This window comes from Mustela lutreola, chromosome 12 (genome assembly GCF_030435805.1).
Source record: "Mustela lutreola isolate mMusLut2 chromosome 12, mMusLut2.pri, whole genome shotgun sequence".
Classification (NCBI taxonomy): Eukaryota; Metazoa; Chordata; class Mammalia; order Carnivora; family Mustelidae; genus Mustela; species Mustela lutreola.
In genome coordinates, this window is record NC_081301.1 from 12,450,928 (window position 1) to 12,473,990 (window position 23,063).

The following is a 23,063-nucleotide window of genomic DNA, read 5'->3' on the forward strand; positions in this document are numbered from 1 at the left end:
CACCACAGTTTGCGAAGGGGATAGAAAGACGTGTCTAGAGGAGGGATGGCATCCAAGGGGGTGAGCCCAGAGGCTTGAGCCCTCAGGCCTCACTCAGCAAGCCTAGCATGGTGCTGCCGAGGAATGCAGGAGGAGAACAGTGGGAAGAAATGCGTCAGGTGGGCGGGGATCAACTTTGACTCTTAACCAAAATTACAATGGCGGCTGTTGACTCAGTGTTTATCCTGTGCCTAGAAATTCATTAAATGCTTGACTCCCACTATTTCACTCAATTATCACAGCAACCCTGGGGCCCCATTTGTGGATGAGAGAACTGAGGCTCAGAGAGGTCAAGTAACTCGCCCCAGACTCTCCAGTGAGGAAGCGGCAGGGCACCCAGCCGTGAAACCTGCACATCAGGCTGCTGACGTTGGAACCCCCGGGAGCTCGAGAGGAGTTGGTCACACTGCCCTGGGTGTTGTGTATCTTGGAATGCTGAGGCCTGAGTGAGGGGGACGAGGTTGAAATAAATAACTTCTCGGGTTCTTGTGTTTCCTGTAATTCCCCGTCCTCTGGACTGAGAGCCGGATGCGCGCCGAGCATAGCACCCCGGTCACGGCACAGGGCCCTGTCCTGCACACAGGTGCTCTTCTGTTGGTTACTGACACCACGTGTGTATGGTGACTGAGCTCTCACTCCATGCCAAGCACTTCCCAGCCATTCCCTCCCCGGAGCCTCCTGCCTGTGTCATCTCAGAGATAGAAAGGAGTGGAAGGGGCTGCTTTAGATTCTCGCTGCCCCTGAGGCTGAGGGGCAGCTGCTGCTGGGCTCTGCCGAGTGCCTTGGGCCTAGGGAAAGCAGTGGGTACTTAGGATGAAGTGACCGCATTGGGAGTCGCCAGAGGAGAAGGAAGTATGCAGGGAAAACCACCACGCTGCCCATGAGCCTGGCAGAGCCTCACCTTTGACAAAACTAGCCACCGCGTGACAGCTGAAGGCCTGAGGCCAGGGGCTCTCTCTTCACCTATGGGCTTTCGCTGGGGGTGAGGAGCCCGTGACAGAGTCCAGGCCCTGTCATAACTAACCCAGGAGGGGCCACAGACAAGGTTCTCAAGTGGGACCTAGACTGGCGGCTCCTTGAAGGCAGGCATGGTCCCCTTGGGGCCCAGCTAGTGTCTGACACAGAGTAGGTGCTCAGAAAAATCCAATGTCATGAACTTAACGCCCACACCTCATCTCCCCTGCTGTGATGTCAGTATTATCTTCCCTGTGCCATTCTTTACTGAGCACCGACTCGGTGCCAAGCAATGTGCCAGGCACTGGGGACACAGCAGTGACGAAGACAGAGCCCCCTCTCTCATGGAATGCAGTCGGCGTGGGAAGAGGGACACTGCGCACTCAGGACAGAGCTCTGGGTACGAGCCCTGGCCACTCCGCGGGATGCCACAGGGAGACCTTGCCTCATCGGGGAATTCAGGGAAGGGGCCCCAGACAAAGGGACGTGACGCTGAGACCTGCAGGCTGGGAAGGAGTTATTTGGGTGAAATGGGGGGCGGGTAGAGCATCCCAGCAGAGGAAAAAGCAGGAAAGAGCATGGTCTTTTCAAGGTCTAGAGATAGAGCCAGCACAGCGAGGGAGGAGAGAATATCCCAGAAGGGCAGGTGGTGTGGGCTGAGGGTAGGCTCAGCCACAGGAGCCAGAGAATGAAAGTCATTTTAAAAATCTGCAACCTTCTCATGAGAGGAGCAGAGAGGCACGGAAGGGTAGGTAACAGGGGTGGGGATGGAGGAGAGTGGCAATCAGAGTCATGTTCTGCAAAGACAAGAGTGCCCACAGAGTGCAGGATGGCCCGGAGCGAGTCAAACCTAGATCTCAGGAGACTAGGTAATCCAGGGGAGAGGTTGGAGGTCTGGGACACAGCAGCACCAGAGAGGGTGAAGGAAGCCCGGCGTGGCACATAGGGGGGCCTCAGTCAATAATTATTCAATGAATGCATGAAGGAATATATTTAAGACGTAGAATCCACAGGACCAGGGGTGCCTGGGTGGCTCAGTGGGTTAAGTCTCTGCCTTTGGCTCGGGTCATGATCTCAGGGTCCTGGGATCGAGCTCCACATCGGGCTCTCTGCTTGGCAGGGAGTCTTGGCTTCCCCCTCTCTCTCTACCTGCCTCTCTGCCCTCTGCCTACTTGTGATCTCTGTCTGTCAAATAAAGAAATAAAATCTTAAAAAAAAAAAAAAAAAAAAAAAGAATCCACAGGACCAGAGAGATGGTTGCTTGTGCACAGGGAAAGAAGAAGGCAGGACTCGGCCCACCCAGGTGGATGGGGTGACAGTCTCTGGGGGTGACAGTCTCTGAGGTGCAATCCCTGTGGGGAGAAGGGAATGAGTTCTGTTCTGACAAGGTAAGGGGTGCCAAATTGGGGTGTTGGGGAAGCTGGCTGCAGGAACCTGGGGCTCAGGAATCTTGATCTCCATTTGGAAACTGATGGTATAAATGAACCCTTAGAGGTGAATCAGCTTGTTTAGGGAGAGGGGACAGAATGTTACAGAAGAGGGCTTGAGGCCAGAGAGCCCCGGGAACCCCCACATTGAAAACTAGGGGGAAGAGGAGCTGACAAAGGAGACAACGGGAGAGAAGGTTCACTGGGTCAACTATCTGATTCAAAGTGACACAACCAGTGTTTGAGCTCAGGTCTGCCTGACTCCATCCTGGGTGCCTTCTGGAGCCTTCTGCCCTCATGGAGGCTGACTTGCCCGGAGCCTTCTGCCCTCATGGAGGCTGACTTGCCCGAGCTCATCCTGCTACTGAGAGGGAATTGAGGACTCAAACCCAGACCTTCTAGCTCCAGGCTTGGTCAACTCCACCACACCATGTCATAAGTTAGGAATTATGCTTATGGTTTGCACAGTCATTTTCCCATTTGTCATTTTGGATGTATCGTCTCAGCTGGGCCAACCACTATGCCCCTGGGGTGTAGCTGACCGCGCACAAGCTGGAAACACACGTGAGCCCCTTCCGTGGCTGCTCTCCGAATCCAGAGTCTGGGCCTACATGTCACCCTCCACGATGGAACATGGTTTCTTTTTTTTTTTTTTTTTTTTCTTTTAAAGATTCTATTTATTTATTTGACAGAGAGAGAGATCACAGTAGACAGAGAGGCAGGCAGAGAGAGAGAGAGGGAAGCAGGCTCCCCGCCGAGCAGAGAGCCCGATGCGGGACTCGATCCCAGGACCCTGAGATCATGACCTGAGCCGAAGGCAGCGGCTTAACCCACTGAGCCACCCAGGCGCCCTGGAACATGGTTTCTGATGATACAAGGGACACAGAGAGGAAGACCTGGGCCCCCTGGGGAGCTCCACCCCCAGGAAGCAGGTCTGGAGTCTGGAGCCTCAGTTTCCTCCTCTGCCACATGGGACCAGAAAGGTGGGCATGGCAGGGTCGTCTGGAGATTCTGTGAGACCGGCAGCACACAGAGCCTCGGCCGGAGCCTGGTACACGGGGCACCCGCTCCTTCCTCCGGTGCTGCTTAGTTTCCACGCGACAGCAGGTACTAGGGACAATGACAGCCGAGATGGGTCGCGCCCCTCCTGCATGCCAGACCTTGCTGGAAACACTTTGCCTGTGCGAGCTTACTTAAAACAGACTTGTCAGCTGGATGATGCTACAGAACTCCGTTTGCAGGAGAGAAACCGAGGCACGGGGCTGGGATGGTGGACATCTGAGGGGGACTTCAAGGGGCTGTGGCCCCTTATGTAAGGCTGCCTTTCGTTTCCCCCCCCAGTCTGGGTGTGAAGAAAAGGGAGGGTGCCCGGGTACCTGCAGGCTTCAAGCCATGGCAGATCTCGGTGTAAAACCTGCGATCGCAGCTGTCGCAGTAATGCCAGTGCTCTGCCTCGTACTGCAGCCCGTCCGAGAAGGTGTACGTGCCCTGGAAGACATGTAGCATGCGCGCAGGGCTGAGGAAACCCTTCTGCCAGGGAGGACGGGTGTCATGGCAAGAGGCGGCTTTCTCACCTTCTCATCGCCACAGAGGAGCCATGAGAGCTATTCCGGCTACCGGGGCTGTGATGATTAGAAGGAACGGCTATAGTGCTGGGCTCTGTGGCCACTCTCCGCACGATGCGGGGCAGATGACCCAGCCCTTGGTTTCCTCATTTGTAAAACTGCCTCCTAATGGTAGATATTTTACAGGGTTGATTCGATGAGATAGTGCACCGGCAAAGCGTTTAGCACAGAGCTAGCTAAAAAAGTCACAGCCACTGGTCACAAGCCCTTTGTCCAAACATGTACATTCTGCCTCTGCTGCCCCAGGGCTGAAGGAATCCCCAGGATGTAGAAGTCGCATTGGCTTGGGCATCAGGAAGTGTAGGTGGAAATTCCGATACTATTAATTCACTGTGTGACCTTGGGTAAGTCACATCCCCTTCCTGGGGCTCAGACTCTCCAAGTGGTAAAACAAGAATGTTCCTTAACCTTTCGAAGGTGGGCATTTGTGAAACGTAGGTCTTTCCCAGGAGAAAACCACAGATACACAGAAATTTTGGCATATAAAGCCGGAGCAGGGGTAGTTTCTACTGACCCCCTGAATTGTATGCATGGCCCACAAGTCCCAGGTGGGATTAGATGGAGTAGAGGACTTGTCATGAGAGCAGCAGTGGTTGTGGAAGTAGTACTAAGACCTAACACTGAGTGCTTGCTGGATGCTGGGTACTGAGCACTGGGGACTAAGCACTGAGCACAGTGCTTAGAGAGATCACCTCATTTACACTCACAACTGCCCCAGGAGGTGGCCGGTGTTGGGGCAGGCGGAATAACGGTCCCCCTAAGATATCCACCTCTACCTGCTGGAGCCCGTAAAAATGTTAGCCTCATCCGGCAAAAGGTCCTTTGCAGATGTGACTAACCGACAGCTCTTGAAATGGGGAGATTTTCCTGAATTACCTGGGTGGGCCCAATATAATCACAAGGGTCCTTGTAAGAGGGAAGCAAGGGGGTCAGAGGGATGAAGGACAAGATGATGACAAAAGCAGAGAGAAGGGGATGTGATGACAGCAGCAGAGGTCAGATTGAGACATGGACACTGGCCAAGGAACGCAGGAAACTTCTGGAAGATGGCAAAGGTAAGGAAATGGATCTCCCCTACAGCTTCTGGAAGGAATGCAGCACGGCTGACTTATTTTAGACTTCTGACTTCCAGAACTGTAAGGTAATACATTTCTATTGTTTGAAGGCAAAGAGTTTATCGTAATTTGTTACAGCAGCAATGTGAGATACAACTATTGTCCCCAGTTTATGGGGGAAGTCATGGGCCCAAGGTCACTCAGTTAGTTCGTGATACACTAGGCTTCAAACTCATCGTGGTCTCTCTCCAAGGGCCCTTCTGGATCCAGAGGAGTGGATTCCAGAGCTCTGGGAGATCGGGTAGAGGGGAGCAGCAGGAATGGAAGGAGGGGGGCGCCGGATGGACAGATCAGGGTGCTCTGTAGTGGGGGTTCGTCCCGTCCAGGGCTTTGCCCTCTGCAGCCTCCCCTCCTCAGGCTAATCACCTTCACGACCAGTCCCTTTTCCCAAACAGCATCAAAGCGGCTCCCGCTGGGGAAGTACAGGGTTCCTTGGCCATGAAACATGCCGTCCTTCATTTCCCCGACATATTTCGTTTTAGTCGGGAGGATGTACTCAGCGTCGCCCTCCATCCTGCGAGGACAAAGGGAAATCAGTGGACTGGGCAGAGCCGCGGGAGGATCAGAGCGGGCAGGCACAGCAGAGCAAGTGGGAACCTCATTCTCGGGGCCCTCAGGGGTTACTGTCCCAGTAATATTCTGTTAGAAAACAATGTTTTTGTTTCCCTCAAAAACGCAAAAATGAGGGGCGCCTGGGTAGCTCAGTGGGCTAAAGCCTCTGCTTTCAGCTCAGGTCATGATCCCAGGGTCCTGAGTTCGAGCCCTGCATCGGGCTAACTGCTCAGCAGGGAGCCTGCTTCCCCTCCTCTCTCTCTGCCTGCCTCTCTGTCTACTTGTGATCTCTGTCTGTCAAATAAATAAAATAAAATCTTTAAAAAAAATGCAAAAATGAGAGGGTCTGTGTTGTGATGGTGGGGGATGGGGCACAGAGTTTTGTTGGTTTGTCTTCGCCTTCACCTAGAGGGTGTCCTGGGGTTCTCACATCCCAGAACACAGCCCTTGGTAGGTCCAGAGAGGGGAGGGATGTGCCCAAAGCCACACAGTAAACACTGGGAAGCAGAGACTCGGCCAGTTTTCCTGGCAGCTGGTTTTGTGTCCTCCCTGTCCCCCATGAACAGCCCACCCCTGCCCTTTACAGCACTTGTAGGTAATGGGGAAAGGATGAAATTCAGACAGGGGGCATAGGTTTGAATCGTACTTCACCATTTCCTAGATGTATTATCTTGGAGACTTTCTTAAACCTTTTATTTTTTCCCTCCTTCCTTCCTTCCCTCCTTCCTTTTTTCCAACAAATCCTTACAGAGCATCTGCTCCATATCAGCACCTACCACACATGCTGAGTCTGGTCTGCTGGGTACAACAAGGTCACAGCAGTGATCAAGGCATCCCTGCCATCAAGGGGATTCACGGTCTAGTGGGCAACACAATTAAGCAATTGCAGAATATGTGGGACTTGCCATGGAGGGGGAAGCAGGTCTCTACAGGAGCCCAGGCCAAGGAAGCCCAGCTTGACCAGCTGACCACTTACTTCATGTGTGAAGTGGCTGAGATTAATGCCCAAGATAATGTATAACCCAGATAATGTATAATGATTTTCCTAGTAAAGGGCCCGACATCTGGTAAGTGCTGAAGAAGTAACCTTTCCTCCATTTCTTCATTCCTGTATTCCTTCCCTGTTCTTCCCCTGCTGGCTAGAAGTCATCTCCTCTAACTCTGAACTTCTTTAGGCTTTTGTTTGTATGTCTGTTGGATGCTTAGCACTTTCTGCCGTGCGTTGGAATTGTATTTCTCATATTCCCTATTTAATTAAAGGTCTGGAGAGGAAGACCTTGGTGTCCTCAGTTCTCAGAATCATGATTCTGTGTAAACAGGTGCCCTGTAAACAGCTACTGCATCAGGAGTGAAGGGAACTGACCGAGGGGATGAAGGAAGATGCCACTGGGGCACAGGCCCCGAGCAAAAGAGTGCTGTGGTCAGACAATGTGGCACAATTTCTGAGCAATGCAGACCTACAGCCACCAAACCTGAGCACAGGCCACCTCCGTGCCTGTGTGACCTTGGGCCAGTTCCTTTGCCTCTCTGAACCTGAGTTTCTCATCCGTAAAATGGGGATAATGACAACACTCCTCTTCTTGAGATAATTAGATGAAATAATAGCTATGGAACAATAGCAGAATGCCTCAAATAGAGTAAGAGTCCTATTGTGTTCACTGTTGTCTTTATTCTCCTGCAAGACATGAGAGGTAAGAGAATGCCTTTTCTCCTTTATGTGTTTACTTGAAATCACATCTACCATTTCTGTCTCCATCAAAACCCTTCTCAGAGATTAGACGCCGTTCCCTTTTTTTAAACTGCAAACTGGATATCAGTGCTCAAACCTTCTACAGACGTCTCCAGCTCATCCCAAATGAAATTTATCCTCTTTTCCTCCAAAGTGGACCCTCCTCAGAGTTCTCAGTTTCCACAAATGGCATCAGAATCATCCAGGTTCAAAGCCAAGAGCTAGGCACTGAGCTGGGACTGGAGGCACTCTCTGAGTGGGACTGGGAACCTATCAGTTGCCAAGTCCTGGCAATGAAAATTCCCAAACTTCTACATCTACATCTTTCTTTCCTGCAGCCCTCCCCCACCCCCCCCCCCCCGCTTCTGCTTTGGTCCAGGGTCCTGGACTTTTACTAGGACAACCATGGGCTCTGACTTGATCTCCCCATCTCTACTCTGCTTCCCTCTCTCCTTCTTTTCTTTCCCTTCTCTTCCTCTCTCTCATTTTTCCTCCCATTTTTCTTTTATTTGCTCAAGACAAAAGCCTTCATTATAAATTAAAGGTAGTTTAAAAGAACAAAGATATAAAGACTCCAATCCATAGTGAGGATACACTTATGATATCTCAAATTTAATTCATTCATTCATTCAGCCAACATTTACTGAGTACATAGTGTATGCACTATGAAGAGGGATACAGAAATGAAACAAATTAGATTTCCTAATGCCCAGCCCTACCAAGAATCTATCTATCAGTGGCTCCCCCACCCATAAAATTATGCACAGTACTCAGATCTCTCTATGCCAGACATAGACCCACCCTTCCAGCTCTGGCTCTCTCTCTCCTCTAGATATGTCCAACACTCCAGTCACACTGAACTGCCTGCTCTTCCACTTGTAAATCCTCTAAACCATTGCCCATGCTGTTCCCTCTGCCTGGAAACATTCTTCACCCTGCATCTCTACCCACCTAAATCCCACCCAATCTTCAGGGCCCATCTCAAGTATTTTCTCCTCCAGAAAGCCTTCAAGGACTGCACCAACTGGATGTGTCCTCTGTAGGAGCTCAGTAGCAGGGCTCCATAGAAGAAAACACATGAGCTTTAGAGTCAGACCTGGGTTGTGATCCCTCATCTGCCCAACACCAACTCGTACTTTGAGTAAGTTACACAGTTATTCTGAGCCTCACTTTTCCCATCTGCAAAATGAGGATAATATCCACCTCATAGGGTTGCTGTGAGGAAGGGAAGATTCGGGCAAAGCCACTATCTGAAATTATCTTTTCATTTCTTTGTTTATTGGCAATACACCAACTAGACTGTAACCTCCATGACAGTAAGGATCTTGCTTGACATTTTTTAATATTTTTACCCCCATATCTAAAACTGGCAGATAGCAAACACACAAGTATATATGGAATGAATATACCTCAGCTCTCCTGCTTATCAGATATGTGTCCTTGAGCAAGATACTTTACTTCACTGGGCCTCATTTTCCTGAACTGTAAAATGGGAATAATCAAGCCTACGTGAAGGGTTGTCCTGAAGGTTAAAAGGCATAAAGTTTGTGAAAGTGTCTGGTACAAAGTCCTTTGCAAATGCGAAAAAGCAGCCGTCTTTTCCCAATCACAAATACTCAAGACATAGTGAATCAGATGAGGCCCTTACCTCCCGTCTACATATTCCCCAATATATTGGCTTCCTGTGTACTCCATGGCGCCAGCCTCTAGCCTCCAGCCCTTGGGATCCCAGAGTCTCAGTGCGTCGCGTCTCACCAGGACAACCAAGAAGGGCGGGGCCTAAGCAAAGCCCCGCCCCCAGCGCCTGCCGACCTTTCAGACACTGCGCACGCTCTGTGGCTCGCGGTTGGGCAGAGCAGTGCGCCTGCGTGGCCGGCTGCGCAGGCGCAGGCGTGAGGTGGCCCTTGGCGGTCGAAAGGGGAATTCAAGGAGACGGGGGCGACGCCGCTGCGGGCGCCTCCTCGGGTTTGGGGCTGCCGCCATCATGCCGGGGATAGTGGAGCTGCCTACTCTGGAGGATCTGAAAGTGCAGGAGGTGAGGCTCGTTCGGAAGCCAGGCGAGCGGGGCATAGGGCTGCAGCTTTTCGGGCCTGGGCCCAAGCCTGCTTCGTCTCACTAGACTGTGGGCCCCGGCTTCCCCCACGCAGTGCCCCCCCAACACAAACACAGGTCGCTTCCCGGACGCCCCCTCCTCACCTCCGGGAATCGCCTCACCCCAAGCCCATCATGCAGTGGCTCTGTAGCGCTTTCCTTTCCAAACCCACCGTGACCCCCAACGATCTGCTTGTCATTGACGTGAATAATAGTGGTACTTTTTCTGAAGCACCAGCCAGGGCCACTTTACTTACTTAATGGCACGGAATACTTAACCCTTTCCGCGAAGGGAGTATGCAACCCCGGGTGCTCGCAGCCGAGCGCGAGAGAGACAGTCGCTTCCAGGTGGCCTCATCCTTACCGTGTTGGAGTGGAACTAGGAAGAGGAAGCAGCAAGAGGAGATGGTACTGGAGAGTGGAGTTGCGCACAGCCCTGGGAGGGTGTTTGGGAATAGGACACTTAAGGCACTCATTTATTTAGGAGGATATCATTGAATAATTGCCGTATACATACACACCAGAATAAGAGGTATGGTCCCTGCCCTCACAGAGCTTGTAATCTAACGGGGAGACAGACATAAAGAGGCAGTTGCAGTACAGTGGCATTTGTGCTATGAAGTGAAGACAAGACAGTATATACAGATTATTGCAAATACAGCCACGCCTTGTCTAGATGTCAGGCAGGATGCCCCTTAATTACTTTACATCCATGAATACATCACATTCTGCCAGCAGCCTATGATCTAGGGTATTCTTGGTTTCTTCCTGTGAAAGGTGAGAAAACAGGCCTTGGGAGTAGAAGTCATTCGCCCAAGGTCATGTGGTTTAGTACGCGGTGGAGCTGGACTGTGAATCCAGGTCTGAGTTTAACACCCATGCTTTTAAACTCTTGTATTACGGGCAAAAGCTGAAGGGAGTGAGAAGGCATAGCAGGATGTTTTGTGTCTGGGAGACAGGTGCTCTTTGATGTGATTCTAGGGTTGTGGGAAGCTCAGTTGTTGCTAAGCCTGGAGATAGGTACCTCAGACTGGTAGGAGTGGGAAGCAGCTTCTCCAAGGCCAGACTTATTTTATAAGTGAGGGTGGTGGGGAGAGGTGGAAGGTTTTAAGGCAGAAGAGTGTCATGGCAGTCCGGGATAGTAGAAAGACTAGGCTGCATAAAAGGAGAAGGAGGGCAACACTAAAAATGATGTGCCAGAAGTTATAGCCCAGAAGTTAAGGGTTTTACTTTCATGACTTCACTTCATCTTAGGTGCCTGTGAGAATGGCAACTGTTGTTTTTCGCAGATGAAGGGCTTTTTGCTACGTTCAGGGACTTTAAAGTAAAGTGACATTTATTAAGTGGTGGCCTCCAGTGTTCAGTCTTTGGTTTCTTGTCCCACAGTGAAGCTGGGTTAGCCTGAAACTGCTGGATTTTTCATGGGAGCTTTAATTTGATTCAGCAAACACCCGAGGTTCTACTTCTGCAAATATTCTGTATCTGGAATAAATTTGCTGTTAGTGTTTATACAGTTGAATTGAAATACAGATAATTACATAAATCACTAAAATAGAAGACAAAGTGATTAAGTGCTATGGAAGAGGAGCAGACGTAGTTTAGGAGAAGAGAGCAGGATTTAAAGTTGGATCTAAGTTCCAGGCCTGACTGCTCGGTTACCTTGATTAGTCACTTGGAGTATTTGCAGACATAGTTATTTTATTTGTAAGATGAAATGATTCCAGCTAGCTCTATACTTCTCTGAGGCTGTAAAGGGAAGAGAGAAAGCCCTTCTCGGGCATAATGTGAGACTTGGCTAAATGGTATTTGAAGAATAGCATTTATAGGCCGAGATGGAGAAATGGGCTTTAAGCGAGGGTTAGATCTGAGCAAAGGTAAGGAGATGGGAAAATGCAGGGGTCCACTGATGAGTTCTGGGGACCATGAGTTCAGTGTTCTGAGACAGCAGCAAGTCCCTTTGTGGAAGCATCTTGGGTGAGAAGGCTGGATCCAGAGGCTTTAAATACCCCGTGAAAAGTTTAGGTTTTGTTCAGCTGTTAAGCCTGAGTCCTTCCAGGGCTTTGTTGCTAATTTGTTTTAATGGAGTATGATAAGAATTGTCTTTTAGGAAGATCCCTCTGGCAGCTCTGTGAAGAATGGATTGAAGAGAGGAAAAGAAAAGCAAGATTAGTTTTAGTGGCTGTTGAAATAATGAGGAGGCTATGAATGACCTCAGCATAATTGGGGACTGCTCACAGAATGAAAGAACAGATTTATCTGGAAGTCATCAGACGCAGCAGTGACTTAGGTATCATAGGCAGGAAAGGTTGAAGAGTCTGTCAGATTTGTGACCTGACAGTGGGGCTGAGGAAGCCAGAGGGAGCAGATTTGATAGACAAATTAAACACGTTTTGGACCTTGTTTTCTTTGGAGTTATAACACATCCCTGTGGAAGAAGCATTCAGAAGCTTAGGCTGGAAACTCCTTGTACACATTGACAGTTTTGAGCAGAAATAATAGCTAATATTTATGATATGCTAGGCACTGTTCTTAATATTTTTATATGTGTTAACTCCTTGAAATCCTTAATAGTCCTATCAAATAAGGACTATTATTTCCCATTTTCCACAAATTAAGTAAAATGGAAGGCACAGCATGATAAAGACTGTAGAAAGAGGTGCAGACATGGTTTAAGGAAGAGAGCCGGACTGGAAGATTGGTTGTAGATTGTAAGACTTTTTCTGCCTCCCTTTCCACACCTGCAGACTGTATAGACCTGCTGTATGGGGGGGGCTGTCATGAGGGTAAATGAGGAAGATGCTGGAACTCTGTGTTCTTTGAGACAAAGGGAGCTGAATGAATTTGAGAGGGTATTCACAGTAAGCAGCTGTGAAAAGGTGTTGTTTCTGTTGGAACTCATCAGACTTCGTGAAGAAGCAGGTGAGGGGAGATGGTGGCATCCAAAGTCCTTTGCCCTCTCGGTGAAGGTAATGTAAGACAGAAAGGACTGACTGAAGGTCACGGTCTGTGAATTCCAGTTCTGCAGTTGCCACTGACCTGCTGTGTCATCTTGAGCACATCTCTTTCCCCAGGAAAGAGATTCGGTGAGTGGTTATTGTGTTTTATTTTCCTGTGACAGAGCGTATTTTATACGCTCAACAACATGGGTGTGCCTGGATTTTGGAAAAGACCTCTACATTGGTAGGAAAGTCAGGCAAAGAATGCAGTAACTTTTTTGGGCACGATAGCTGTGAAGGCATTTGAAAAGTCTTTAAGGCATTTGTCAAGGAAGTAAATATAACTGACTTAATTTTTAAAATATATTAAGTTTTTAAAAATTTGAATCTTGATTTTTGTTTTTTAAATTTTATTTATTTATTTGACACAGAGAGAGACCACAAGTAGGCAGAGAGGTAGGCGGGGGGTGGGGGGGAGCAGTCTCCCTGATGAGCAGAGAGCCCGATGTGGGGCTCGATCCCAGGGCCCTGAGATCATGACCTGAGCCACCCAGGTGCCCTGATTTTTCTTTTCTTTTTTTTTAAGAGAGGGAGCATGAGTGCATGTATGCACAGAGGAGGGGCAGATGGAGAGGAAGAGAGAATGCCAAGCAGGCTCCACGTCTGGTGCAGAGCCTGACATGGGGTTCGATCCCACAATCCTGAGATCATGACCTGAGCCAAGATCAAGAGTTGGGTGCCTAATCGACTAGGCCACCTATACGCCCCTGTCTTGATTTTTATTCTCTCAGCTCTTTACAGGTAATACAGCAAACAAGAGTATTCCCCTCAATAACCTAAATAAGCTCTTACTATAAAAAACTGTAATACAAAATCTTAGAGATTTTTAAATGAATTTATTAGAGTTGTCTTGCAGACTTTACTTTTATCATAAGTTTGTCTTTGCTTTGATAATTATAGCAAGTGGAATATTAGTAGGCATTGTCCTTTGTTCTCCTCTTCCTATAGTGTGTAGATGAATTACTCTTCATCTTTCCTTGCCATTTATTGTATTAATAACTTAACCTAAGCTATGTGAAATTCATAAAAAATAAAATTATAGGGGCACCTGGGTGTTACATTCAGTTAAGCATCTGATTCAGTTTCAGCTCAGGTCATGATCTCAGGGTTGTGAGATAGAGCCCTGTGGGGCTCCGCACTCAGTAGGGAGTCTGCTTGAGACTCTCCCTGCCTCTCCCCTCCATGTGCACTCTCTCTCTCTCTCTCTCTAAAACAAATAAATCTTTAAAGCATAAATCAAATTTATAAAATTTTTAGCATAAAAATAATTATAACATTATTCTTACATAAGAATCCTTAGTAAATATTTACAAATCAAATCCAGTAATATCTTACAGTGTAATACACTATGGCAGACTAGATTTTATTCTATCTATCTATAATGGGAGAGTTTTAGAAAATCTGTTAGTGCTCTATACTTACAGATTAATGAAAAAAAAAAAAAAAAAAAACCCTGAAATTTTCAGTCTTTCCAGAAAGGACAGTAAAACAAAGCTAGTTCAGATTAGAAGGAAACTTCCTTTCTGAGGAATATCCGAAGAACTGTATCCCAGACAACAGTGACAGATGTTGAACCAAACTGCTTTAAAGTCTAGAAAAAGGCAAGAGTGCCTATTGCCATCACTGTTCATCTGTTTAGTCAAAGCAATAAGATAGGGAAAAAGGAGGAAAAAAAAGATTCAAATATCAGAGAGGAAGGGTGGTAGTTTTTACTTATAAATGGAAGTTTTTCCTCCTAATTGTCATTAGTTTTGTATCAGAGCTGAGTTCAGAAAGATCTGGCTAGAGAGGAGATAACAGTGTACAAACAAGCAGTAACGAATTTGAAAATCTAATAGAAAAAAATATCCTATTAAGTGTATGAAAAATGTTAAAATATTCTGAAATTAAACAAGAAATGTGCAAGGTTTCTATATGACTGAAGCCCTGATTTTAACCAAAGAGCATAAGAATGACCTGAAGAAGAGAAGGGACATACTTAATTTTGGTGAGAAGGCATAATTCATGTAGTCTTGTCTCTTCTGTGAGTGTTGGATCCCGGTCCCTGGCACGCAATGAGCACTCACCAGCTACTTGTGCTGGGCACTATTTTGAGTGCTTGGTGAGCCACAGTAAACATGACATTTAATTATAGTTCCATTTAGGGAGAATTGACATCTTTAGTCTCAACTCTCTGTTGAAAAAAATCCCTACCCTCTTGGAGCTTATATTCTAGTGGGCACACACAGGGTGACCACTGATGATAGCTTTTATGAGGTCAGTAGAAAAAGATCCTCTGAGGAGATCAAATTTGAACAGAGACCCGATACTGAAAACATGCTTGTTCGCTCTGATATAATACATGACTAAACTTTGTGCGGTTCCAATGCAAATTATCAGACAACGGGGTTCTTCGGAAAGAATAACGGAAGCGACTTTGAAGGGAGGAACGCTGAGGAGGGTGGTCCTCCCACACAGCAAACGTTCCAAGTTCTAGTAATGAAGATGTTGTGCTGGGGCCCAGGAAAAGGCGGTGCACAAAGTTGGCCAGCAGACCCTTGCTGCGGGCGCAGTGAGAGGGACCCTGGTCTGTGTGCAGTCCCCTGTGAGTGAGCTATAACTACGCTTTCTCAGGAAAGTGTCCTGGGAGGCAAGTGAGAGACTGACATAGTTACGGGGTGGCTACCTTGGATATAGTCTGTAATTGTAAAAAATTCAAAAATTTTAGTACTTTATTATTAGTAATAGCTTTCCGGACTAGGTGCCCTCTTACTGAGCCTTTCCAGACTCGTCCTCTGTGATTCTTTAGTCTCCTGGGAAATTTATCTGTTCTATCACTTTTATTCCTGAAAAGGAGACTCATCAAGGCTCCCCAGAGGTAGGGCCCTCCATCATCCTTCAGAGCTCCGCTTTCAGAGAGCTAAGGGTTCTGTTAGGGCTGCCGTTTGCTTATGTCGTAAATGGGGAGAGTAATGTCCGCCTAATGAGATGACTGTGAGGGTATATAGAACATCATGCATGTGAAAGAGCCTTGCGATTTCTAAAGCAGCAGAGATCACAAGAGATTATAATGGGAGCCCCTGTCTTTAATTTTCGTGGTGGAGGTAGACCAGTGCTACCTGTATTTCCTCTGTTTTGAGTGGCAGGAGGTGAAGATGAGGAAGTGATACCTGGTCACAGATCTGTGGTCTGTCTCCTGCTGTCCTTTCTCCAGGTGAAAGTCAGTTCTTCGGTGCTCAAAGCTGCTGCCCATCACTATGGAGTTCAGTGTGATAAGCCCAACAAGGAGTTCATGCTCTGCCGCTGGGAAGAAAAAGACCCCCGGCGGTGTTTAGAGGAAGGCAAGCTCGTCAACAAGTGTGCTCTGGACTTCTTCAGGTAACAGTCTTTCACATCAGTGCTGCGGGGCTGAAACATGTAGGTGTCTGTATCCCGGTGAACATTAAGTGAAGGAAGAATTTTGGTAGGAAATGCAAGACCTTGAAATCCGATAGACCCAAAAAGCCTACAGTAAGTGATGCAGTTATTTTTGTTATTTGTTTTTATTATTTGGTGTGTTCTTTAATATTTGTGAATGTTAATTTCCTAGTTATAGAATACTATGTTATCTTATATAGGATAGTTAGGAAAAATTTGTAGAAGTACGTAATACCAACTCAGCTCACTGCTTGCTAACAGGAATTCACTAGATTGCTGTTACTACAGAACACTCAGTTACCGTGGAGTGAAAAGTGGGTACAGAGTCAAGGTTTTAAGTAGGCCATTATGCTTGATACTGTAAGTAAAAAAAATCCAGATTGTAATTGTAGAGAAATGTTTTGACAGACTGTCTTAAAAGGGACCGAAACTCTACTTGAAAGGAATTGGCTTGTGTAGCTGTAAAGCCCAGGAATAGGACTGGGATTAGGCAGGGCTGGAATCAAAGGGCTTGCATAATTTCATAACTACTTCGTATCTTTTTGCCTCATTTCTCCTCCCCCCAGTCTCTTAGTTCTGTTTTTCTCTGTCAGGTTCATTTTCAGAGAGACTCTTTGCTTGCTGTAGCAGAAGTGGCCACCAGCCACTCCACACCGCTATGCTGCTTGCCTAGTACACGTAGACCAGCCGTGCAGTTGTCCAGTTGAGCAGGGCTCCCAGGACTGAGTCTCATTGGCCTGACTGCTTGATTTCATATGCATATCTTTGAATCAGGTGTGTGTCAGGAGATAAAATGCTGTGCTTGGTCAGGCCTAAAGTGGGGAGTAGACTTAGATTCAGCTAAACCACTCTGCTGAGAGATAGGGAGGGATTGTTCCCTAAAGGGAAATTAGAAGGATGTTACAGAAGAATGGGGACTGACTGCTGGCTAGGCAAAACCCACAGATGTCCACTATAATGACGGGAGAGGGAAAAATCAAATTTCCTTCACATAATAGCTACTTTCTTTCTTTCTTGGTTCTGCTGTCTTTGTCCATATGCAAAGATATTTTTGTGGTTAGAGTCATAGTAGTGTATGACTTAACATTCATTTTTCCCTGAAACTGTTGGGAGCATTCTTTGCCATTGCTGGATTGTCTTTGTGACCATCCTTTTTAATGGCTATATAATATTCCACCGGCAGGTAAACCAAACCTAATTTGCCTGACCAATTCCTGTTATTAAACATCATTTTTCCTCCGGTTTTTGATTGTTTTAGATAAGTCTTCAGTGATTACTTTTGTGTAGCTCTTTTTCTCTTTTTAATTCTGTGGCATAAATTTCTCAGTAGTGAGATTATGCTATAAAAAGACTGAATATTATTTATGGCTCTTGGACTATAGTTGTCATTTTCTTAAAAGTTGGGTCACTTTATGCTGCCTTCAGTACTGTATCTTTTTCTACCTTACTGGCATTGTGTATTATTTAAGTATTTGATAGGTGCAAAATGATATTTATTCTTGCTTGAATCTGCATTGGTTTGATTGCTAACTAGTTTACGTGTTTACTTTTTAAAGTTTTCTAAGAGAACTTTGGAAAACAATTTCTGCTTTGGCCTAGAAGTAGTACTTTTAAGTGGACAGGGTTTGGATTTCACAAGCTCCCGAGGTGCCCACCTGCCTCCATGAGAGGTTGCTGCCTCCATGCTGAAGTCGCTCTTTGTAGGCATTAGGAGGTAATAGTTGGGTGTGGGTACCAGGGTAGCAGGGTCCAGAAGAGACTGAGTACTCCAGTAATGCTAGCAGCTCTTCCGCTGTCCCGTGCTGGAGGAATTAAAAAACTGGCATTGGAAACAGTAGCCTGCTACCAGCCTGATTCTCAATGGAGGGGGGTGCGGTTTTGTGTACTGTGGGCATCCTGTTCAGTGAGGCTAGGGGCCGTTCAGAAGAGCTCCATATGGCTTTGCTGGTCTTCCTTCTTTCCTGTGCACATCCCGCCACCCCCAGGTTACACTAGAATTCCTGGAAAGGTATGTAAGAAGCTGGGTACATTGGTTGCTTCCTAGGAGGGAAACCCAGCAAGAATGGAAAGCAGCTTTTTCACTGTGTATTTCCTCCATCCCATCTCTGAGGTTCTTCCTGAGCTGTGTGAAGTAAGATTCCCGTATCGAGTGTAGCTAGATGCTTAGAGTACAGCAAGCTAGCACTTTCTAGTCATGATTCCATTAGGGGAAGGAGAGTGCTGTGCATTTCTTCCAGTGCCTCATGTAAGGCTTTTACTTAAAATAATGGTATTTTATTCTTCTTTGAATTGGCATTTATTGGATTACCAGCAAGGCTGAATGGTAAGAGAAGGGAGTTTTGCAAAATAATTGAAGCTTCTCTCTTATACACAAAAGTTAACTTTTCTTCAACCATTTTTGATGGTCACTAAATGAATTACATGCTGCCTTCCTTCTTTTTTTTTTTTTTTTTTTTTTTTTTTTTTTTTTTTTAAAGATTTTATTTATTTATTTGTCAGAGAGAGAGAGAGCAAGAGCGAGCACAGGCAGAGTGGCAGGCAGAGTCAGAGGGAGAAGCAGGCTCCCTGCGGAGCAAGGAGCCCGATGTGGGACTCGATCCCAGGACGCCGGGACCATGACCTGAGCCGAAGGCAGCTGCTCAACCAACTGAGCCACCCAGGCGTCCCTGCCTTCCTTCTTAACAGAGACCACCAAATGTAATTTAACTTTTTAAATGACAGATTAATCTGTTTCTGTTCAGTGCATTACTAGAGCGAGGGCTCTGAACTGTGAGGAGCATAAGGTGGTTTGCCTCTGCACTGATGACCTCAGGATCTTCCGCTTGTTGGTTTGTGTATTTGTCTTTTACAATTCTGTCTCTTCCTTTGCCATTGTCTGTCACCGCTGCCTTCTGTCAGCGTGCCTGTCTCAGATTATGCTGCCTCTTCCAAGTTTGCTAAACTGATCATCTTTAGAATTGGATCTAAAGGAAAGAACACGTAGACCCTAAGTGAGGAGTGTTCTGTGTAAAATATATGTGCCTCAGACCACAGTCTTCACATTTCAACTCATTTAGTTTGGCTGCATAAATAAATGAGGTCTTCTTCCTCAGAAATCTTTTTCTACTTACTGGTTCTCAATCTGAGGATCTCCAGATTGTCTGTAAGTGAGGTAAGAGCATCTGCTCTCCTACCTTTCAGAAAGCAAGGCTGTGCTTTTGAGGTATTTTTTCCCTACTTTTCTGTTTTTCATTATTTTGCAAGGAGCTATCCCTAACCTAGCCCTCTTTTCCAGGCAGATAAAGCTTCACTGTGCGGAGCCTTTTACAGACTATTGGACCTGCATTGACTACTCCGGCCTGCAGCTATTTCGTCGCTGCCGCAAACAGCAGGCCAAGTTTGACGAGTGTGTGCTGGACAAGCTGGGATGGGTGCGGCCTGACCTGGGAGAGCTGTCCAAGGTGAAAAGTCTCCTCCTGCTGGATTCCACAGGCCAGATTTATCAGTACCTGAGATTTTTAAGTGTATCCCTGTAGTTTAAAAAGCATGTTTTCCTACTCTGTTCTGTATTTCCTATCTCAGTCATGACACCACCATCTCTTGAAACATCAGAAACCTCGGTGTCTTTTTTCTTCATGTCCCCTTCTCCCTTTATAAAAAATCATCAGTTCCTATAGGTAAGCATTTCCTGGGTGATTTTTTTGAGTCCTCTCACTGTCCCCACATCTGGAACAGGAGTTCTTAACTTAGGCTGTGCGAAGAGGGTGGTCCTCTTCAGATTTCAGAAGACCTTGTATCACCTGAAATTGAAGAATTTAGGCTATCATTACATCTTCACATGATCTGTATAGAAAATAAATATCACTTTTCTTTTTAAAACTTTTTGGGGGCTTGCCCTTGCTTGCAGTATTCTAGCTTACAAGAGCCTGTGTGATCTGACTTACCCTGCTGCTGCTGTTTTGTTTTTTTGTTTTGTTTTGTTTTGTTTTTGAGAGAGGGGGTGGGGTGTGGAGCAGAGGGAGAAGAGAATCTCACGATTCTCACACAGGGTTTGATCTCATGACGCTGAGATCATGGCCTGAGCCGAAATCAAGAGTCAGACACTTAACCAACTGCACCACCCAGGTGCCCCTGACCTACTCCTGCTTCTTGAGCCTCATCGTCCTCCATTACCTCTGGGACAGATAGGTGGCAGGACAGCAGGGAAAACTCAGGTTTGAATGGAGGAAGATAGTACTACTGAGTCACTGTGGGATCCTGAGCAAATTGCTGTTTCCTGTCCTACCACATCTCCAAAATAGGACCAGTACTCATCCCTAGTTTTCTGTGAGGATTAAGCTCGAGAGCGTTTGTGAACTTCCAGCCTAACGCCTGGTGCATAGGTCCACAGTTCGCCCTTGTTCCCTTCCCGTTATGTACAGTATCTGTGGGTAGTTGGGTCTTAAGCTTGGTGTCATAAGTAGATGAGTGGTTTAGCAACTTTGTTTTGCTTTTGTCCAGATTGATTATCTTCAGATACCTTCTTTTGCTGCCCTGCGCAAATCACTTTAAATTGTGGATAACTCTGTTGGAAGGTGGTGGGACCTACACATTTACCAATGAAAACAACCTTTTCTCATTTCTGTCTCTACTCAAAGGAGAATTAACAAATCATGCTGTTAAGAAAGCATATTGATTCCTGAACATTTGTGTTAATGTTTTTAAAAACGTATAAAATACTGTCTTGTTTTCAAAAGTTTTTTTCTTTAAGAGGATTATCAGTTTTAGTCATACTTAAAATCAGAATCCAGTAATCTTTTTTTAGAAACGTCATGACCAGCTGGATAAAGCCTAACTTTTCAGCTGTATTCACTTCCGCATTCCGCTTCCACCGGCTTGCCTTTCTCCCCTCTGTGCCACTGGCCAGTTTCTACTCACTTGTCTGCCCTCAGCTTCAAGATCATTGTCGTTTGAAGTTTCCAACCTTCCTAACCAGTTGCTCATAATTCCACCATCCTGGGAAGGCTAACATTGACAATAACTTATGGAGCACCTGCAAAGCATCAGGCACCTGACTGTGTAGTATCCTAATCGCACTGTCAGCCAGTAGCTCCATTGAGAGATGGGAAATTGAGCATTGGGTAGGCTGCCCAAGGTTGTATACCTAGCAGTTTGACCACATGCTTCTGCTCCTTTTCTCTTTCAATATGATACAGATGAGGAAGTTGTTTTCTTGTTCTTGCCACAATAATCTGTCCTTTTAAGGGGTCTGTTATTATTTTAAATTTAAGAAACATGTTTCTAGATTTATTTCATACATATCTTGCATTCCTGAAAGGAGCTTCACATGCCAGGTGGAGGCGTTTGGAGGAACTCTGTCAAGCAATAAGGAACCATTAGTGATCTCTGTGGTGGAGAGAAGAGAACACTATTCTAAAAAACAAGCAAACAGCTACTCTGGACCTGTAGACAGAAGGTTGGGTCCCTGCTCCAACTCTGACACGGAGCAGGTTAGCCTCCCTGGTCCTCACCTGTGAACTACAGATAATGTTTCGCAGTGTGGTTATAGTAATAATTGTGCTATTGTGTTCCCGAAAGCTCCATTCACAGTAAATGGTTTTTGAATTTGTGCAGATGGGAAGACTCCTCAGTCATATCATAGGGAGTGGCTTGAAGATCAGACCACTACAGAACAACATTGTTAATAACTCTGGCCGTGTCTTTCCATTCCTCTGTGTGCTTCCTCATCTTTAAAGTGAGAACAGTTGCCGGTGGGTTTCTGATGGAGATTTTGTGACCATCAGGGCTGATGTGGATGGGACCACCTTCCGTCTCTCTCCTGTTCCCATCGTGTAGTGGGTCAGCGAGCTGCCAGGCCTGTTGGCTTGGCTATCCCAGTTCTGGTCCTGCCCCTCTCTGATCTAGCTTCCGTACCTTCCAGCCTGCACATGTGCTTGAACTGCTTCCCTGCTTCCATGCACCTGTTACCACGGGGGTCAATTCAAACACTTAGCACATCATCCAGTACCCTTCACTGTCAGGCCCTTGTCAACCAGTGTAGTATGTTATTTAAAATGTTATTTAAAAGCACAAGCTTTGAAGTAGGCAGATCTGGCTTTGAGGACTAGTTTTCCCACTGTTAGGCAGGTGGCCACAGGGAACCTCTGTGAGATGATCTCATGGGAGTTTGAGAATGAAATGGAATAAGGTGCTCAGTGTTGTTTGCAGTGGGCGCTTGGCGTAGGTGCCTCTTTTCCCACCACTATTCATGCAGCCTTTGCTTTACCATTCTAAAGATACGCCTCTCTGTGTACACACATACTGGTTACCTGGAATGTTTTCCTCCTGCTAATCTTTCTGCCTTGCTCATGGGCATCCTTTAAGATGACGCTAAAGGTTACCCTCTCTGAAATCATCTAGCCTGGTTACATGTGCACAGTCCTTGCTCTAAATCCTGAGTCCTAAGTGCCAGCATTCAGTTCCTGTCTCAGTTGTGATAATTTGTTTAGGAAGTCTTAGTTGATTTTCTTGTCTGGCTCCCTCGAGGACAGTGTGTGTCTTGTTCCCTACTGTTTCTGAAACTTCTACCACATGGAACGCCCCAGAGAAGGCTTTCTTAAATGTCCATTCAAAGGTCAAATGAGTCTAAATATGGTTTGCTGGGGCTTGAAAAAAGACGGTTGGTTGGGACAGCAGGACCAGAGAGGAAATGCTGGGAAGTGCGTTCTTGGTCTCCGACTGTTCCACCTGACCTCAGCCTTGCTTCTGTCCTCTTTGCCCTTCACAGGTCACCAAAGTGAAAACAGATCGACCTTTACCGGAGAATCCCTATCACTCAAGAGCAAGACCAGAGCCCAGCCCTGAGACTGAAGGGGAGCTGAAGCCTGCCAAACATGGCAGCCGTGTTTTTTTCTGGACCATGTAAAGATGGCTCCATGGCTCCATGGCCCACATGCCCAGACAACCACTGGTGAAATTCCCACGCAGTTTGCATTGACCGATAGAGTGTTCTTTCCGGGATCACAAACTTAACAAAAAAGTTAATTTATGTGACTTGGCAGATATTCTATACCATTTCCTGGCCATTAAAAATTTTAAAGGAAACAGTTGTATTTTATTATGTTTTATATAACCTTTTGGCCTTTAAAGATGACTTCCCTTAGCTTATTCTTCTTGTGGTC

General features: G+C 46.6%; 2 protein-coding genes across 5 annotated transcripts in view; one reads left to right on the top strand and one right to left on the bottom strand.

The window, feature by feature from the left end:
• The window catches only part of MORN5 (MORN repeat containing 5), a 28,236-nt gene extending 19,025 nt beyond the window's left edge, over nucleotides 1-9,211 (bottom strand). For 2 of the 4 annotated variants that reach the window (XM_059142443.1, XM_059142442.1), the window contains exons 1-3: nucleotides 9,090-9,211; nucleotides 5,527-5,674; nucleotides 3,797-3,908 (exon numbers count right to left, since the gene is read on the bottom strand). In XM_059142443.1, coding sequence (XP_058998426.1) covers nucleotides 3,797-3,908; nucleotides 5,527-5,674; nucleotides 9,090-9,136 — 307 coding nt within the window. In that variant the 5' untranslated portion in view covers nucleotides 9,137-9,211. The remainder of the gene's footprint in view (nucleotides 1-3,796; nucleotides 3,909-5,526; nucleotides 5,675-9,089) is intronic. The other 2 variants (XM_059142444.1, XM_059142446.1) reach the window with 1 other exon arrangement.
• A 99-nt stretch (nucleotides 9,212-9,310) lies between these two features.
• Nucleotides 9,311-22,986, top strand: NDUFA8 (NADH:ubiquinone oxidoreductase subunit A8). Its single transcript, XM_059142447.1, has 4 exons — nucleotides 9,311-9,476; nucleotides 15,722-15,885; nucleotides 19,199-19,364; nucleotides 22,670-22,986. Exons 1-4 carry the CDS (start codon nucleotides 9,426-9,428, stop codon nucleotides 22,805-22,807), a joined length of 519 nt encoding a protein of 172 aa, XP_058998430.1. The 5' UTR covers nucleotides 9,311-9,425; the 3' UTR covers nucleotides 22,808-22,986.
• The last annotated feature ends 77 nt before the right edge of the window (nucleotides 22,987-23,063 follow it).

Bases quoted from the DNA above. Each gene is read 5' to 3' on its own strand.
- NDUFA8 (XM_059142447.1), top strand. From the start codon at position 9,426: ATGCCGGGGATAGTGGAGCTGCCTACTCTGGAGGATCTGAAAGTGCAG. The intron at 9,477-15,721 runs GTGAGGCTCGTT...TCCTTTCTCCAG, and splicing joins AGGATCTGAAAGTGCAGGAG to GTGAAAGTCAGTTCTTCGGT. The intron at 15,886-19,198 runs GTAACAGTCTTT...CCTCTTTTCCAG, and splicing joins TGTGCTCTGGACTTCTTCAG to GCAGATAAAGCTTCACTGTG.